The sequence below is a fragment of the Molothrus aeneus genome, chromosome 3 (genome assembly GCF_037042795.1).
Source record: "Molothrus aeneus isolate 106 chromosome 3, BPBGC_Maene_1.0, whole genome shotgun sequence".
Lineage (NCBI taxonomy): Eukaryota > Metazoa > Chordata > Aves > Passeriformes > Icteridae > Molothrus > Molothrus aeneus.
In genome coordinates this window covers 40,957,628-40,971,878 of record NC_089648.1, presented here as the reverse complement: position 1 = coordinate 40,971,878, position 14,251 = coordinate 40,957,628, and the positions used below count along the sequence as shown (strand labels likewise).

The 14,251-nt window shown below is 51.7% G+C and overlaps 1 protein-coding gene across 1 annotated transcript; it reads right to left on the bottom strand.

Annotated features, from left to right (window-relative positions):
• Positions 1–12,095: 12,095 nt before the first annotated feature.
• ACTA1 (actin alpha 1, skeletal muscle) lies at positions 12,096–14,251 on the bottom strand. Its single transcript, XM_066545656.1, has 6 exons — positions 14,123–14,251; positions 13,637–13,961; positions 13,335–13,496; positions 12,931–13,122; positions 12,630–12,811; positions 12,096–12,513 (listed from the first exon to the last, which is right to left on the bottom strand). Exons 1-6 carry the CDS (start codon positions 14,249–14,251, stop codon positions 12,370–12,372), a joined length of 1,134 nt encoding a protein of 377 aa, XP_066401753.1. The 3' UTR covers positions 12,096–12,369.

The window sequence follows — 14,251 nt, the reverse complement described above, 5'->3', positions numbered from 1 at the left end:
AGCCTCCTTGGCCCCAGGAGCCGTGTGTGGGAGGCGGCAGCACGCCCGGCACACCTGGGGTCAGACAGACCCTGCCACCCGTGGGCAGGGGGGCACTGCGGGAACCAACCCCCGCCGCTCCAAAGGGGCCGGGCCAGGGCTGGGGCTCACTGGAGCTGGGATGGCTGGAGCACAGAGGTCCAGCCCCAGATGTTTCCTGCAGCACAGGTGGAGGACGCTTGGAGGACCACGTGTGCCGGAGGAACGCTGCTGGGATGTGCACCCGGAAAGACAGTGCAACCATCTTCACACGGCCAGCACGAACAAGTAGCAGAAAGGATGGTGCTTTTCTAACAGCTATTCTCTGATTTATTAAAAAAAATTAAAAACATTTGACTCTTTTAGAGAGCAGCTCCCTGCCTTGCTCAGAAACACAAACCCATTATCTGCTGGCTGTGAGTCGGGGCAGGAGCACCACAGCCATGCCAGCGGTCACACTGCAGCTGCTCGTTCAGAGCAGGGCAGCCGGGGGCACAGGCAGCCCCCCGAAATAGCGCTCAGAGCGGGGAGCCAGCCCGGGCAGCCGTGGGCTTAGCAAAGAGAAAGAGCCTTGAGCAAAATGTCAGCACCATGAAGGCATTTGCTCAGGTCTCAGGGAGGATGGAAATGCATGGCACACCTTTAAATGGACATGAAATGTGCCATCGGCAGGGTGGGATCTATTTTTAACCCCTTGGAGTCTGCAGATGTGCAAACCCCCTGAGAGCTGTGGGGATCGGCCTTTTGGCTACCGGGCTGGGAAATGCCGCGCAGCCAGGGTTGGTTTATCCCCCAGTGAGGAGGGAGATTAAAGTCTTATCGTGCCCCTTCCTTTGCCTCGGTAGCAGCCCCGGCCAGCAGCCCGAGCACACACATACCGGCTAAGCACTGCCAACCGCTCACCAGCTTTGCAGTTTTCCTTTTGGAAAAGGACCTTCTGGGCCTGGCTAAATAACCTCGGCTGCAGGAAATGCTGCGGCAAGGCCAGGAACAGCAGGACACCCCGGCGAGGGTGAGGCGCACGCCGGGGACCCGCTGGTGGCGGGACAGCTCTGCGGCAGGGGCTCGGCCCTGTCAGCACCGCTGCGAAGCCACCAGAGCTGCGTGTCAGCCATCCTGGCCTGTCTGGCATTGTCCTGCACCCCCCGACACCCGCCAGCCCAAGGCTCCTCCAGCCGCGTAGTTCAAGCCTCCCTTGGCGGGCAGCAGGGTGTGCATCTGCAGCCCCTCGTATCACACAGCATTCTGTAAAATCGCCCATCGTGTCTTAAGGGTTCCCTCATCACGTCCTGGGAGGTAATCCAGCTGTTCAGCAAACCCAGTAATGATTTAAAATACAGAAAAGCAAACGCTACAGTTTAAAATTAAACTACAGCCATTTCCCCAGATTAAAATTTTAATACATTTGTCTTCAGGCACCTGTTTGTCCCGTCTAGTGCTCTCCATCCTCCAGCAAAGCAGCCTCCTCACAAGCACAGTCACCAGAAAGGCCAGCTGCAATCAAAAAGCAGCTGTGGATCCTGCAGCATTCCTACAAGAAGGGTACCTCAGTTCTGCTGTCACATGGCTTGGCTCTCAGATTTCAATTCTCAGAGGATGGGGAGCAAGCAAAACCTCTGCCCAGTGGAAAAAGCCCCAGCTTGAAACCCAGCATCCCTCTGAGGCACCAGAAATTATCTTGAGAATGGTTTTGACAAATGGATGCTCTTGAGGAGAACCTGTGCACCACTTGTGAGCTGCTCCTCCAGAGAGTGCTGACATCTGCATGTATTGTTTACAATGAATTATCCACTCAGCACAGGGAACCTGTTGGCTCTGGAGAGCAGTGTTAGGCTGGCTTTCATCTGCCCAGCCTGCTGGTGAGAATCCAGCCTGAGCCTCCTGTGAACCAGACTTCTCCCTGCAAAAATCCACCCTGGTGCCCTGACCCCCTTGTCCCTGCCACCCCACACAAAGTGAGCCATCCATGTCCAGGAACATCACCGTAAGCATCAGCCAGGCTGCTTCTGGAAAGTTATGTGCTGATTTTGCCACTGAAGGGACCAAGGGTGGTGTAGAAAAGGAGCTGGTTGTGGAGCCAGTCACATCCTGCCCCAGCACCAACACTCACCTGCTGCCCCACCTGCCCTGGGTCAGAGATGATGGGCACTGTGAGAAGCTTGGGGCATACAGAACAAAAAAAGCTTCACTGAGCCAAGCCCATAGGAGAAGCTTACTGAGCAGGGCATTTTGCTAGCAGTGGCTGCTGAGGTGGCTGGCTTCACCCCTGAGAGAGGAGAATGGGAGGTTGGGGCTCTCCTGGCACTCCCACAGCTGTGTGAGCACCCTTGTCAACCCCACAATCCTGCTCCCCATGCCCTGAAAGGCCAGAGAAACATATTCCTCTGGCTCAAATGGGTGAAACACTCATTCATTTGTAGGTGTAGAGCCCTGTGTGACTGCTTCCAAATGCTGTCCCTGTGGTGCTCAGCCCCATCGTTTGCTCCAAAACCTCTTTGGAGGAGGGCACTCAGGATAGGAGAAAGAACACTATGGCAGTGCTGCCTTGCTGAGCTGGACAGAAAGAAACTGGCTTCCTGTGAAGTCCTGCAGAGCCAAACCACATCCAGCAGAAAGCAGTTAGGTCCTGCACACAGAAAGGTGGGAGCAGGAATAAAACCAGTTCCTTCAGTCACTGAAGTCTCAGGAACAGGGGATGCTGTAACCCCACTGATCTGCTTCCCAAGGTGCTGGTTTTGGCTGAGGTGGAGGTAATTTTCTTCACAGTGGCCGATATGGGGCTGTGTTTTGGATGTGTGCAGAACACAGGGTTGATAATGTGGAGATGTTTTTGTTATTGCTGAGCGGGGCTTACACAGAGCCAAGGCCTTTTCTGATGTTTCTATTGCCACACTGGTGAGGAAGCTGGGGGAGAGCGGGAGTCTGGGAGGGGACACAGCTGGGACAGGTGACCCCAGCTGACCAAAGGGATATTCCAGACCATATGACATCATGTCAGTATAGAAAGTGGGAGGAGGAAGGGGGGGACGTTGGGAGTGATGGCATTTTTCTCCCCAGGTAACCCTTACATGTGATGGGGCCCCATTTCTGCAAAGGCAGGCTCAGGATGTACTGTGCGTCCCACATTCAGCCCTCATCTCTCATTTACCCAGTCATTTGCAGATGATCACTATGGAAAAAGGACTGGCAGGGAAAAAATAAAATCATGCATTCATCCAAACCACTCTTTAAAAGCAATTTTTGTGTGTTTGTCCCTCCTTGCCTGTTGTCTGTGAAGATATAGACAAAGCAGGCCAGGACTCTTCCTTCTACCTTTATTGGCACCCCATGCCCTGGTACATTTCCAGTACAATTTCCAGTACAATTTCCAGTACAATTTCCATGCATTCCTCATGTCCTTTTGCCTCATCTCTCCTGTCCTGCACCTACTTGATAACCAGTATGTGGTCAGCATTTGAAAACATGCTTTATTGCAGCTCCAGCCAGCTGGGGAGGAGGATGCAGCTCTGGAGATGTGTCCCTCCTGTCCTGCACATCTCAGCCCTGTCAGCACCGAGGCACCCCACAGCCACAGCCAGCTGGGGGCAGTGACCTGGAAAGGGCTCCCGTGTGTGCAGGGGCCAGGGCAGATGCCAGCAGGGACCCCCTGAGGCTGCACTCCACTCCATAGCTGGGCAGGGAGCAGCTCCAGCAGCTCCCCAGCCTCCCTCCAGGCACGGTGCACAGGGAGAAAAGCACTGCCTGTTGGGATGGTTTGGTTGGCATGCTTCCCTGGAGTGACCTCCCCCTGCTCCTCCACACATCCTGGAACACCTGCGGGGGCTCGGCCCAGACAAGCCTTCACTCTGCTCTTCTTCCTCCACCTTGTGCCCAGCAGACTGAAGCCACCCACCCCTGCCTCCTGGACTTTTTCATGGTGAAAAAGCCTAGCAGCCCATTTGATCTGGTCTTCAGAGGGCTGTCAACATGCGGTGACTTGTGGCGTCCTTTCTATCTTCCCTTACCCCTCCAAATTGTTCCCTGGTTCCCACACTGTGCCACTAGAATCTCCCCCACAACTTGAAAGGCTTATTTAGAGAGTCAGATATAGCAAGGCATGACTTTATAAATAGAGAGGGGCATGGTTGGGGACTGTGCAACATGACTCACAAGTCAAACTGCCTGTGAAGAACTTATCAGACACTTGCTTTAAATATTCATTTAGCAATACCAAACCCTCCTTACAGTTACACCTCCCATATAAAAACACCCTTCCCATGTGCAGTCAGTGTATTCATGCTGCTCTCTCCAAAACTATTCCAAAGCCACTCACCATTGTGCTGGTCAGAGATAAACCAGGGTCAGAAAGGAAAGCACCTCCTTGGAGTCTGAGCCTGCCTTTGCTTCCAGCACTGCAGCTCAGCATCTTTCCCAGCACAAAGTCAATGGCACAACGATTATGTCATAAAACATTTTCTCTCTTAATGCTTTTTTTTTTCCCACCCATGTATCTTATCTGTCAAAGCTACAACTCCTACAGAACACCTGTGGTCCAGACTTGGGTCTTCCTGCTCTTCAGTGTTCTTCTATACCCTCATTTGCTCAACTGATCCTTAATTCAGACAGATTCTTCCACAAAAAAAAATTGGAGAAAACTTAATGTGAATTATGAAATGAGCAATAAAATCTCTACAGAACAGGGAACTGATTCAATGCATGCATCTTATGCATTCCATGCCTCAAGCCATGCCAGGTTCTGGACCTACAGCTGCAAAATTTATTATTCCTTCTTTTTCCTTTCTGCTTCCTCTTGTGATTGCTTTTATTGCTATGGCTTTTTTACTTGATCTGGGACCTGACCATTCAAGCACTTAAAAATTACCCAAATCTGCAGGTCCCCCTCAGCTTCAGTGGGGCTGAATCAAGTCCAGGACGTTTGCATGGCAGCAGAGGGTGTCTGAGACTGGGTACACGGGCTGAAACTCTGCTGCAGTGCTGAAATGGAGCCAAGCTAACACACACAAACAGAAATGAATACTGAGTGTAATGTCACTGCAGCTCCCAGAGCCTTCTCCATTACTTCTGTGCTGCAGAACATCCCAGACACCTCCCCTTTACGTGGCTATGCCTCCATCCCAGGATTTGTCCTGTCCTTGCCCAAACTCCCCTGCCCAGGCATGAGCCCTTCCCCTGCCATCTGCTGACCTTGCAATATTTTCCATGTTATTCTTTTCTCTCCCCTTTTTATTTTTAAACAGTGATGCACATTCAGCAGGTGCACTCCCTGGGCTGCCCATGTCCTGCTGCAGCCTTTGCCACAGGAGGCTGCAACTGCTGAAGAAACCAAGCACCTCCAGTTTGGGCAGAGCCACACCTGGTTTCTGGATTCTGATCAAGGTTTTGTGACAGGAGTTACATCAACTTTCTGTCAAACAATTGCTTCTCCACTCAGGCACTTGTGCAGCAGGCACTAAAAAAGATAAAGTAACATGTCAGCAGAAGCTAAGTAGCTCAAGGATTAAATTACACCCTTTTTAAATTGACTTTGGAATTTAGCTCCAAGTTCCACTTAATACCACATTTTGCTGTCTAAGCAGAACCAATCTTCTTTATTAACCTGTCTGGCATTTAACCCATCAAATGTAAACAGAGGAATCATAACACCTTGGCCATGCAGTCTTGGCCAGGATGGGCTGTCTTCAGTGGACCAACAAAAATTAAGGAAAGAAAAAATACATCTCAAAGCAGAAGATCTAAAATCAATCACCATGTTTCTCCTGAAAGATTTATCCCAAGAAAGATTTTGCCTATAGTCCCTGAGTAGACTGGTTTGGACACTGTAATACTCCTAAATTTGTCACTTCTATTGGATTTGAATAATAATCTTATCACAAAGGGCTGTTGGAGGCCCACTATAGAGGCACCACTCCCAGAACAAGGACAGAAACCACTGGTGTTCTGGGTTGCTGGTGGGAGCAGCTTGGGAGGAAGTGGCAGGTCTGGGCTCTCAGCAAGGCAAGGGACCTGCAGGAGGCACAGCCAGAGATCCCCAGAGCCACCTGTGGCTGCTGCAGCCTCCAGCTTGTGGCTGCAATTGGAAAACGTTCAGATTTCAAGACTTTCTCTGGTATTTGTGCCAGGAAATTGGTCTGCATGACCTTCAGAGCTAAATTTAGGATCACGAGTATTTCATATTCCCCAAACACTTTCTATGACAACATCTCAAAATCCTTTATGGGCATTGGCTATTCTTCTTTATCTTCCTTTGAGATGCAAAATAGGAAAGCCACTTCACTGGCAACAAACAGGGCTGTGAATGTTGACTTGCTCATGGTCACAGAGGAAAACTGTGATGGAGGCTTGGTATGGGAAAGGAGAAAGGAGGGAGAAAATCAACTTTCCACTGTGAACTGCTTGGTTCCTGCAGTCACAGAAACATGGCCTGCCACCTGCTGCAGTGCTGCTGGGAATAACACCATCACTACTTCAAAATGATTGGGATAAGGAATTTCTGGTAGCTCTTTGTAGATTTTTTTTTGTTTGTTTTAAAATTTTTTCTAGTGTTGAGGATAAGGGCTTCCAGGACAAGAAATCCCTGTAGAGAAAATACCCTGCCTTTGGAAAACTGCCTCAGTCCCCCAGACCACTCTGAAAAACTTGTGGTGAGAAAGTAGGCAGCTTTAGCACCTGGACCTCCTAATTTTCAGTGCAGAATGTAGTGCAAGGCAGGCAGAGCTCCCCACGGTGCCCTTCGGTGGTGCTCTGCAGGCATAGTGACAGCATTGTTCAATGCTAGCAAACTCAAACCCTTTTAGACTCTTATGCCTCTGTTATTGTAACTATTTTTGTGATTATCCTTGCTAAAGGGAATTAAAAAGTCTTACAGAAGCAGGTACAGTTGCCCTGGGAAACCTTGTGAGCTTCTTTTGTGTTGATCTGTTTCAGATCTCCTTCCTTCCCTCTGCAGGCAGGCACAGGGAGGTTTGGGAAGAGCAGGACTGTTCTGCCATTGTCTGCTCACAGACATTCTTGCATTGCTCCAGCCCCTGGCCCTTCTCCCTTCCCAGCTCTGACCTACCCAATGCAGCACCAGCAGCTCAGCACTGGCCACCCCAAGCAGCAGTGAAAATTCCCTTTATCCTGCACTCAAATAGATTAGATAGTGTCTGTGTCTGGGGGTTTGAGAAGCAGTGGTGTGAGGGGAAGGGTGACTCTCCTGTGACCACCATCCCTCTGCCCATGGGAGCTCCCTTGTCCCTGCCTGCCTGCTCCAGGGCAGCTCTTCCCCTGGGCAAAGAACAGAGCTACACCCCTACAGAGATCTCCTCACACACCTGAAGCCTTGCAGCTGTTCTGGAGAGGGGACAGCCCAGCAGGAGTGTGACAGGGCGTGAGCTCCACTGCAAGCACAGCCCAGCTCCCCGTGTCTGTGAGCCAGGCTCAAGGGCTGATTGGCACTGCTGGTGCTGACTCTGGGCTGCTCAGCTCCAAGCATGTGCCAGAGTCTTCTTACAAGGCCATCTTCCCCCTTTTCCCTCCTCCTTCCAGCAGTAGATTTCTCAACTTTAAAGCCTTGTTTACCCTGGAAGAGAGAGAAGCTGCTGGAAGCCAAGGAGTGAGGGCACAGGGGAGCAGGGAGTGTTTGTTTGGAGCGAGTTATGGGTGGGAGTGATGTGCCAAGGAAGAAAACTGCTTCCAGGGATCTATATATATGCAGCTCCCTGAGGTGGGGTTACAGAGAGGCTCATTCCCGGGCTGCCTGTGGCACTCCCTGAACATCAACAGCCAGAGCTGCCTCCAAGCTGCAGCTTTATTTTCAGAGCGTGGCCTTGAGCAGCCGAGACAAGACGGGGTTTGGCCGTGCTCCCTGCAAGCACACAGGCTGAGCTGCCAGAGTCACCACAGAGAGGGGGTCTGCTCACTGCTGGCCCCAGCTCTGCACTGGGCAGTGTAGTTTAAGGCTGACAGGGTGTCCTGGAAGGGGGAAATGAAAGATTTCTCCAACATCTGCTCATCCCCATCACACACACCCCACAGCCCGAGTGGGAGCCAGCGACGCTCCAGCTTTCCCTGCCGCAGAGCAATCAGCAGCTGCTTCATATTTCAGATCCAGGACAAATGAAAACAGAGTCTTAGCAAGCTGCAAATACAACTACTTCCCCAAGCCTGCAGCCAGAATATTTTGGTCCCCCCAAAATATGTTCTGGCCATGAGAGCCTGAAGAGGATCCCCAAAGCCACCAGCAGATCCCAGGAAAGCACTCAAGGCTGGGGGATATTTCCAATGGTCCTGTTGCTAAAGCAGCCCACACTGACTGGCATCTGTCCCACGTGGGAGCCCTGCACACCAGCACTGCCTGCAGTTATCCACTGGCTGATCAATAGGTTACAGTCACCCTTGTGCACTCCATTTTCCAGCACCAGGAGATGAGCCATGAAAATCTATACAACTGCATAGCTCTTTTTTTTTTTTTTTAAGAAGAAAAAATGCCTGTTTGGTTCAAAAATAAATAAAAAAGTAAACCCTAACAAGAAATGTTCAATTCAATTATTTTTCCCTGTGGATTAATGAAATAGAAACAGCACAAAATTTTCCTATAAAATAAAATTGTTTGAATTTTTGAAGGTCTTCATTTAACGCCTCACTTTAGAAGTTTCCTGTGAAAAGTGATGCTAATTTTCAAGTGGCCTCTATTTTGTCCCTTTGGTAAAATTCTTTTAATAAATATTACTGGCCAAACCTCCATGGGAGGCACACAGTCAGCAGAGTACACAGTGAGGCTGCACTGATGCCAGGTCTGAGGGGGTGTTCAGGTCCTCCCAGCAAAGCCAAGCCCAGTAAATGCTGTGGTCAGAGTGCTTTTTATTTCTGCAGTTTTGGTACCCAAGGGGAAAAACATGTTGGGGTGCCAGTTCCCTTTGCACAAAGCCATCACCTTTGTGGGAGGGTAGCCCATCCTGGGCCACATTCTGCTCTCTGTGCAAATGCAGATTTCTCGTTCAGCAAAATCTCTATCAAAATAAAATTAGGAAACCCCTCCTAATTCCTCCAGTGTGCTCATCTTCTCCAGGATTTCCTTTTCTCTTTTGTTCACAGAGACTCTTTCGTTTTGTTTCTCTTTTGTTCCCTCAAGACTTTCCCTTAGAACCCAGGCTTTCCCTCAGCTCCTTATATAATTGAGTAATGGCCCAGGCATCTGCAGATCTGGGGGAAGCTTGCATCAAAACCCAGTCATGACTGTGCCTCCCAAGCTCATTTAAACAGCACCACATCATTTTTGTCCTTTCAAGGACTCTTCCTCTCTCGAGATTTTCCATCCCTTGGTGATATTTGGACCAAGGGCAGCTTCTTGCATTGCCCACTGATGTAGACTGAGGTTATGGAGGGTTGTCCAGCACTGGTCCAGCCCTGGATGCAGATGGCTGTGGAGCCAGCAGTGAGCTGCAGCTCCAGAGATGCTTTTGGTGCAGGGAAGAGCCATTCCCCTTTGTCACCCTCCCTCCCACAGTATGTGAGTGTCCTGCATCCTTCCTTTATCCCCTTTTACTCCTCTGATGCCCCATTTATCCCTTTGCCTTTCTCAAAACAGAGGATGCTGGTCTTGGGGATCCTTTGGGTCCTGGGGATCCTTTGCCTGCTGCCAGCAGCACTGTCAGAGACACAGGGAGGGCAATGAAATTACTGAGAACTGCACAATAAGGACCAACCCAGACCACTGGGCACAAGCAAAATCCTCCAAACCACCTTCCCAACAATGGGGCTTGTGAGCCATATGAGAATCCAACTCATCTGTTTCCAAACAATCTGTGTCTTCAATTGCTAAAAATATTAAGGAAAACCCCAAGGCCAAATAAAGGCTGGTTTCAGGATAAAGAGAGTGTTTAAGTTTGAAATTAAAACCTGAGCAGGGTGGTTTCATAGGCTGAAGACTCATGGCATCCCTGTTACCTGATTAAGCAACAAAAACAACAAACCAGTCATTTCTTTTCACTGTAAGAATGTACTTTAGGTCACTTATCTTCAACTGGATGAAACTGGCACAGGGGCTGTGGAGAATACCTGATGCTGTAGGTTAGAGTGAGACCAAATGCTGCTGTCAGAGGCAGCAGACAATGACATGGCAGTGGCAGCATCAGCCTCTCAGTGCAAGGCAGTCTCAGTGCAAAGCAGAAGGACTCACCTCTGTCCACAGCTGTGCTCATGAGGGGTCCTAAATTGAAGTTTGGCACTGCAAAATATTGGTCTTCACTCAGAAGGAGTAAGCATCTCCTGATCCCTTTGATTTTGATCAGGCTTGAGATGAGAGAGAGCTCAGCACCACTCCTGCTTTCAAAAATCAGCCTGTTTCATTGTGGGTTTAGGGCCATAAATTAATATTATAGGTGAAAAAGTGGAGTCTGAGAATGCAGTCTAACTCATGAGGCTACTATTCTAAGCTAACTTTTATCTGTGCTTTTAAAACAGTCTTTTAGTTAAATAGCAGAAGCAGGTCCTAAAATCCATCTCATAACACCACCTAAGCCACAACTGAACCTGAGATTGTGGTCAAGTACTGAGGACTTAAGGCTGAGTGCCTCCCAAAGTCCCAACAGGAGCTGACAGATGGAGTACATGCCACTACACAAATGGCAGCAAAAGTTCGTGTTTGCTTTTTGAGAAGCAACTGTTTTTTTGAGAAGCAACTAGTTTCCAGTCCTTCCCCAGTCACTCAGAGCCCTTAGGGCTGCCCTGTGACCCTGCTCTCAGGTTTCCCTGCTCTCAGGTGCCAGGGAAGGACCAGGGCAGCTCCTCCCACAGGCTTTTGCTTTGGGATAGTGCTAAACAAAAAAGTGAACTCCTGTATGGGTCCCACTTAAATGCAGGTAAAACCAGCCAAAATGCAAAACAAATGCACCCTTAGCATAGCCACAGCAGAGCAAAAAAACCTTCCTGGGCTGGAGGTTCATCTGAAAATCATCTCTTCTTTCCCAAATGCTGCTGTCTCCCACAGCCAAAGAACACCCCAAAACTCAGGCGCTGCTTTCATGACAGGGTCCTGTGCTCCAGGAGTCCTCCCTCTTCAAAGGCTGGTGGCTCCTGCACGTGTGTCCTGACCTGGGAACATGTGCCAAGCCTGGCAGGGCTTTAGGATGGCTCCCAGAGGGAGGGGAGCTCCCAGAGGGAACACCTGGGGTGTGTGTGTGTGTGTGTGTGAATGCTGGAAATAAAGGGGGATCCCGGAGCCCCCTTGGCCCAGTAAGAGAGAATGAGACAGGCCAGGAGCATCTTTCCCTCCTCCCATTCTGCTCTGCCTCCTCACTGACAAACAGGGCAGGTAAACACCGGCGGCAAAGGGAAGCCCCTGGGATTTTCCTTCGGGCTCCTGGGGAGTTCCTGAGCACAGGACGTGATCCCGGGAAGGGAAGGGAAGGGAAGGGAAGGGAAGGGAAGGGAAGGGAAGGGAAGGGAAGGGAAGGGAAGGGAAGGGAAGGGAAGGGAAGGGAAGGGAAGGGAAGGGAAGGGAAGGGAAGGGAAGGGAAGGGAAGGGAAGGGAAGGGAAGGGTTGGTTCGAGGGGGCAGACGAGGGGGTGGTTCCTCAGCAGGCAGCTCCCCGTGCGTGGCCACTGGCAAGGGCAGGCGTGTCAGGCAGGGTGAGGAAGTGGCCCTGGCTGCCCTCAGCCCCCCGGGACAGCACCGTGGCAGGTGGGTTTCCCATAAGTGGAGTGGAAAGCTCTTTATTTAACCTGCACCCGCCACCTGCCCTCAGCACCAGCCTTGCCTTCCTCGGGAGCATGCCAGGGCTACTTTTTTGGCAGGCTGAGCCAAAAGAAATGTTTTGCAAGCAAAGGCTCCAGGTAACCCTTTCCAACCTGGGACCGGCACACTGCAGAGCGTCAGGGCACCCTCCTTGCAGCAGCGTGATGCAACAGCAGCCACCTTGCACTGCCCCCAGTGCCACCAAGGAGCCTGTAGCCCAAGGAGTCACAGAGCTGGCTGCTCTGGCTGGGGTCCTGTCCCCTCCCCAGTCCCCCTCCTATCTGGGGACTTCAGCCCGACCACCCCCACGCCAAGTCCACAAGCGATGGAAGAACCCGAGCAAATGACGACAAACGACAGCATTAGGGGTGTGACAGAATGACTGATGATTTAATGCTTCTTGAAGTTTTTTGTTTCCTTCCACAGGGCATTGGTTTTAAAAACAAACAAAACGAGATAAAATAAATTAATTTATGTACACTTTACATACACTGTGTCACATGGAGCTTTGCAGCAACAGTAACCAGAAATTGTTACAAAATAGAAAGTTACATGGCTGTTGCAGGCCCTCAGCTGCCTGCAACCTTGAAGGTTGTCATCCTGAGCGTGGTTGGCAAAGTGATCATGTAAACATGTTTAGAAGCATTTACGGTGGACAATGGATGGGCCAGCTTCATCGTATTCCTGCTTTGTGATCCACATCTGCTGGAAGGTGGACAGGGAGGCCAGGATGGAGCCACCGATCCAGACAGAGTACTTACGCTCAGGCGGGGCAATGATCTGGAAAACACCAAGAGAGCAGGGATCAGCACACGGGACTCTGCTGCGGGGCGCAGGCACGGGGCTGGGCACAGCCCCTTCCAGCTGCTCCCAGGAGCTGCGTGCTCCAGCCTTACCTTGATCTTCATTGTGCTGGGGGCCAGGGCTGTGATCTCCTTCTGCATGCGGTCAGCAATACCTGGGTACATGGTGGTACCCCCAGACATGACGTTGTTGGCATACAGGTCCTTCCTGATGTCAATGTCGCACTTCATGATGCTGTTGTAGGTGGTCTCATGGATACCTGCAGACTCCATACCTGGGGGCAGCAGGGGGAAACAGGCAGACACAGGTTAATTGCAAAGCGAGAGCTCTGTGGGGTGACTCTGGAGAGAGGGGAGAGCTGCCAAGGGAAGAGAGAGGGAGGGGGGCACGCACCAATGAAGGAAGGCTGGAAGAGGGTTTCTGGGCAGCGGAAACGCTCATTGCCGATGGTGATGACCTGCCCGTCAGGCAGCTCGTAGCTCTTCTCAAGGGAGGAGGAAGAGGCAGCGGTGGCCATCTCGTTCTCAAAGTCCAGAGCCACATAGCACAGCTTCTCCTTGATGTCACGGACAATCTCACGCTCAGCTGTCGGGGGGAGAAAAGGCATCAGTGTTTGCAGAGGAGGAACAGGGAGCACTTGCACTGCCTCCATAGCTCTGCTAGCACTCCAGACCCCCAAGCACACACAAGCTCACCCCGGGAACTGTTTTTGGGGCTTGCAACAGGGTGAGAGCATCTCTAGAAGTGTGATGGCTGGAAGCGAGAGGGAACTTTTTGGAGGAAGGAATGGTGCTTACCTGTGGTGACAAAGGAATAGCCACGCTCAGTCAGGATCTTCATCAGGTAATCCGTGAGGTCCCGGCCGGCCAGATCCAAGCGCATGATGGCATGGGGCAGGGCATACCCTTCATAGATGGGGACGTTGTGTGTCACACCATCACCCGAGTCCAGCACGATGCCTGCGGAGACAAGAAGCAGCCCTGTGAGAGATGTGGCCACAGAGGGTCCTGCCCTGGGGGCAGAGTGCTTGTCAGAGGTAGGGGACCAGTCCTGGGCCTCCTTGCTCGGGGAAGAGGAGCCAGCAGGACTTTGCACTCACCAGTGGTACGGCCAGAGGCGTACAGGGACAGCACAGCCTGGATGGCCACATACATGGCAGGGACGTTGAAGGTCTCAAACATGATTTGGGTCATCTTTTCACGATTGGCTTTGGGGTTAAGGGGGGCCTCAGTGAGCAGAGTGGGGTGCTCCTCTGGGGCGACACGCAGCTCATTGTAGAAGGTGTGGTGCCAGATCTTCTCCATGTCGTCCCAGTTTGTGATGATGCCATGTTCAATGGGGTACTTCAGGGTCAGGATACCTCTCTTGCTCTGGGCTTCATCTCCTACGTAGGAGTCCTTCTGACCCATACCCACCATGACGCCCTGCAGGGGAGGAAAGTGGGAGCTCAGCAACCTCTCCACGGGCAGCAGCACGGGGCTCCCCGGCAGGACAGGAGGATGCCGAGGGCTGGAAGGCAGCAGGGATCCGCAGCCACGGCTGTGGCAGGGCGTGCGGGGAGGCTCGGAGGGGGAGTGCGCCGTACCTGGTGGCGGGGGCGGCCAACGATGGAGGGGAACACGGCCCTGGGAGCATCGTCCCCGGCGAAGCCAGCCTTCACCAGGCCGGAGCCGTTGTCGCACACGAGCGCGGTGGTCTCGTCCTCGTCACACAT

Excerpts from the sequence above, each read along its gene's own strand:
- ACTA1 (XM_066545656.1), bottom strand. The coding sequence starts at position 14,251 with ATGTGTGACGAGGACGAGACCACCGCGCTCGTGTGCGACAACGGCTCC. Across the intron at positions 13,497-13,636 it reads CGCCTCTGGCCGTACCACTG|GCATCGTGCTGGACTCGGGT; the intron begins GTGAGTGCAAAG and ends TTGTCTCCGCAG. Across the intron at positions 12,514-12,629 it reads CCAGCACAATGAAGATCAAG|ATCATTGCCCCGCCTGAGCG; the intron begins GTAAGGCTGGAG and ends GGTGTTTTCCAG.